Source organism: Glycine max, chromosome 4, assembly GCF_000004515.6.
Source record: "Glycine max cultivar Williams 82 chromosome 4, Glycine_max_v4.0, whole genome shotgun sequence".
NCBI classification, from domain to species: domain Eukaryota; kingdom Viridiplantae; phylum Streptophyta; class Magnoliopsida; order Fabales; family Fabaceae; genus Glycine; species Glycine max.
Window position 1 is genome coordinate 5,290,919 of NC_016091.4, and position 4,339 is coordinate 5,295,257.

Consider the following 4,339-nt stretch of genomic DNA (forward strand, 5'->3'; position numbering starts at 1 on the left):
TTTTTTGTAAAAAATAAAGAAAGAAGCGAGATCAACTTAGAAATAGTTTTTGTATTTTTTATATATTAAATGCATTTATTTTTAAATATTTCAATTTTAATACAATAGTGAATAGACAAAGTTGAATGGTCCTAATACAAAAATTTAATCACCAAAAAAGGTTGTTATAAATGATAAGATAACAAGGAACAGACTTATATTTTATGTCTAAAAAAAATTTAAATTTGACTTTTATTATTAATGTAAGAATTTTATTGATGAATAATATATAAGTAATTATTTAAATGTTTTTATAAGTCTGTGTGTTGTGACTTTGGTGTGAGTTTTCTTATCTAAGTCATCTAAATTTTATATAATTAAAAAAGAAATACAAAATTCTAATATATTTTTGAGGATAAATGAAGGGATGACATCCTGAAATTAGATTTTGATGATTTGAGGATTGCAATGGGTAATACTAATAAGGAAAGGGAATTAAGAAAGAAAGAAATTAACATAGCCCAAATGTCAGTAGGTGGGGTCGCGGGCTGGAAAAGAGAGTGAGACCCCACTAGCTTGCTTTTTAACTAAGAACGACGAACCAAGAATAACTCGAATCTACTCCACCTTCCTCCTTCCTCACCGCCACACAATATCCTCACCCCCTCTCTCTTTTTTATTCTCATCATTAATATATAAACCTATCCTTCCCCCACTCTTCATCTTTTCCTCCAATACCTCCTCCACCCCTTTCTTTCTCTCTCTCTCTCTCTCTCTCTCTCTCTCGATTATTTCCCTTTGATGAGTGTTGAACGGCCAAGATGGTAAACGAAGACGAGTGGGTGCGAGCGGCGATGGCGGACGACACCGTCGTGGTGGAGCTTCTGCTACGCCTCAAGCAAGGTACCGTTTCACACAAATCTCACCACCAGCTTATACCTTTCTCCTGGGGTGTCAAACAGCCGCGCTCAAGATCAAGGCTTAGCGCCGCCGTCTCTCGCTGCGACGCCGCCGTTTCAACCAGATGCAGCCCCACCACGCCCCTCTCTTGGAGCGCTGGCACCGACAGTTACGAAGACTCCAGCCGCCACCACCACCACCACGCCGCCATATCTAAGGTTTCCTCCCTCTCATTCTCTCTCTCTCTCTCTCTCGATCTATGTTGTTTGCGTCAGAGTTTGGTTTTTTCACCGAAATACCCTTGCGAAGTACGAACCTCGCGCAACTCTGTCATCTGTCGGAGAACTGTGGTATTTCGGGGCGGTTCAAATGGCTTGGCGTGCGTCACGAAACATTCTTTGCCTTCCGAATGACGTTTTCTTTTTTTATTCTGACAATTTTGCCCTTCATCTCTGTTTTCACTTTTCACAGGCCCTAGGCCAGTGGTGTTTTTAAGTTTTAACTGTTATCTCCTTTTCCAATCGCGCGCATCGTTTTCGATTTTCCGCTGTCATCACGGGCAAATAAGTCAATTTCTCCATTCATACTTTTTTTTCTAATTTAATCTCACTTGGTAATTAGTTCTCCTTATGGAGGCTAGTTTATCTTGTAAATTTGTTTCTTTGGGTTTGAATGAGTTTTTTTTTTTTTTTATATGAAATTGTGGTGACGGAAATGCCTTGGGATGTTTGTGGGGGCGTTAAGTCAGAACTGGAAGAAAGGCTCGGCGTTTTGTTATCGCCTGTTTTTGTTTGGCCTGCCATTCTATGTTCTGGATTGATTGACGAAAATGCCCTTCCTAGGTCCAACTAACATTCCGCTGACACCACTTTTTTCTGTTGTCAAGGTGAAAAAACAAAAATCAATAATTTAACAATTTCCACCAATTTTCCCGGCAGCGATAACCGAGATAAGAGTCACGGATCTTTTTTTTCTTTTATATATATATATTTATATTTATTTTGTTTCGACGAAAGTCGTTAAAAAATTTGCAGTGGGGAGCGTGGGTGTTTTGGTCAATAAAAATCGTGGGTTTGTGGGGGCCCATGATTTAGATGGGGATGGGTACGGTTCAGAAAAAATCGAACCGACTGTGGATTTGGAAGGTTTGCTTGTTTATGTTATGGATAGATGATGACGGGCATTCGATTCGTTGAAGTTAGTGTCCTAAGTTCTTCAGTTCGCTGAATCGCTTCTTGGCCTGGGTTGGGGAATTCACTTCTCTCTTTATTATACGTACCGTTACTTTTTATTTAATAAAGAGGCATAATTAATGCTTTTGAATTAAAATTAGAATTGGTTTTGGGTGTGACAAGAGAGAGAGAGAGAGAGAGAGGCGTTGAGATGTGATGGACAGTCATAACACCGCGGCACAGTAGCGTAAATGCATAATGAGGTGGATGGGGTATCAGTGTCACGGGAGTGACAGTGAGGGTAGTTAAAGTTGGTGGCTTATATAGGAAATTAAAATCCTAAACATTAGGATTCGGTTGGTTGGGAAATGGGGTTGAGATGAGACTCGGGGGCGTGAACCATGCTGTGCCTCATTTTGTTTTTTCTTAATTGACTTGTAAGAAAAGGAGATAATCTTTAATTAAATTAAAGAGGGCTTGGTCATGTGATCTAGTGGTAGTCATGTGACCATTGGGCTATACGTGGGCCTGAGGGTGGGTGAGAGTATATGGTCAATTCTCGTTGTCATTTATCTCAGACGTGTCCCATTGCACAAACAGATGCACTGCTAATCAGGCGGTGCCAGTACTTTAAGTTGCAAACATCCAGCATTCAAGCAACCTTTCTAGTCTGTGTGTTATGCTGAGACACTCCTTTTGAAGCTCTTTTTTTTACCACTATTCTTCTGGGTTGCTTGTTCGTTGCTCATATCTGATTTAGCTACAAATTGTGTATTTTTGTATTCTTTCACATCTCATGTCACTATTTTGCTAATCTTTGATGACCCAAACAAATTTTTAGGCTACTGCTACAAGTGGATACACTGGCAACTCTGCTTCTACCAAGAGGTGCAGAAGAAAAAAGGTAAAATTACACTTTCTTGCTTCTAGTAATAAGCTACTTTTTTCTTTTACTTCAAAAAATTTCAAACATTTTGGTGAATGATCTCTGGGACAGGCAATGGCCTTTCTTTGCCTATATGTGAGTGTTAATCATGATTCTTTCTGTCATTTTGTAGACCTTTGCAGAATTAAAGGAAGAGGAGAGCTCCCTTCTAAAGGAAAGCATATATCTGAAAAAGGTATCTTTCTGGCCTTACTTAAAAAGTGTGAAGTGCACTATAATTTAGACATATATTAAGATGGGCATGCATGAATATTAATATCACCCTTGTTTTGCAGGAAATAGCAACTGTAAATGCAAATTTTGAGGCACAGAGAGCTAAAAATGAGAGTCTGAAGAGAATGAAGGTATATTCATATTTCCTTTGACATAGTGAATCACCGTTTTTGTTGGTTAGTTTTTGGAGATGTCCATTTCGTTTCTTGCTTAACTCATTTTTTTTTTATGGGTATTTTCAGCTTGATGTGGGATTAAAATATCATCAGAACAATCCAAGTTCAACATCTGTTGAACCGCAGTGTGTGCTTGCTGGTCAACCCCATCAGAGAATAGTAGTATCTTCGGAGGCCCTCATACGTCCCATTCAAGATGATACTCATTCACATGCATCAGAATCTAGGCCAAACAAGATAGAATCAACCACCGGGAAAAGTTTTTTCTTGATACCAGATCTAAATATGATGCCGTCCGAGGATGTTTCTTGCACTGACAATCTATGTGGAATGAGTTGAGACGACCTTTCTCTCTTACTATATGTGTTGGGGATATAAATCTGAACAATGTACAGGCCAAGAGAGCATTTTGAAGGCTCTGTCCAATAGAAAACCTATGGAAAACGTGTTGGGTGCACTATTAACGTTTCTTGGTGTGACTACTAATTCTTATGAATGGAAAAGAAATTGGTAGTCATATATATGGGAAAATTTTCTTGGGTAGTTCTAGCCATTATGCTGTAGAGTAGAGAGATATGCTAAGATTGCAGGTTCCTTCGATTCCGAAATTTCTTAAAAACCTTTCCGATTTCGGAATTCTTCAATCATGTCAGGTGTACCATTCTTTTGTAGGTTAAAAGCTCTTGGATTCCCTTAGAAGGTATCTAAAATCTAAATATTCATCGATTTCCATCTGTTACTTCTTCATTTCTTTTTATCTACAAGCAAGTCGTGTGTCACCTCTTCGATATAATGTATATGATGTTTTTCTTGGTTTGAGAATGTGTTGTGTGAATCATGCCCCTGTGGAAGATGAAGGGTCATATAGAACATGTCGGTCCACTTCATATGGTTTTTTGTTGGATCTTACGGCACTGCCATGATGTGCTAGATTCTCTTATCCTCGTGGTGAC

General features: G+C 38.8%; 1 protein-coding gene across 1 annotated transcript; it reads left to right on the plus strand.

Annotated features, from left to right (window-relative positions):
* The first annotated feature begins 521 nt into the window (after window positions 1–521).
* On the plus strand, window positions 522–4,112 carry LOC100787397 (uncharacterized). Its single transcript, XM_003522454.5, has 5 exons — window positions 522–1,097; window positions 2,893–2,955; window positions 3,110–3,172; window positions 3,273–3,341; window positions 3,453–4,112. The coding sequence occupies exons 1-5, from the start codon at window positions 801–803 to the stop codon at window positions 3,723–3,725; spliced, it is 765 nt and encodes a 254-aa protein (XP_003522502.1). The 5' UTR covers window positions 522–800; the 3' UTR covers window positions 3,726–4,112.
* Window positions 4,113–4,339: the final 227 nt, after the last annotated feature.

Coding starts and splice junctions, on each gene's coding strand:
- LOC100787397 (XM_003522454.5), top strand. CDS start 801: ATGGTAAACGAAGACGAGTGGGTGCGAGCGGCGATGGCGGACGACACC. Junction 3,173..3,272: donor AAAGCATATATCTGAAAAAG/GTATCTTTCTGG, acceptor CTTGTTTTGCAG/GAAATAGCAACTGTAAATGC. Junction 3,342..3,452: donor AGAGTCTGAAGAGAATGAAG/GTATATTCATAT, acceptor GGGTATTTTCAG/CTTGATGTGGGATTAAAATA.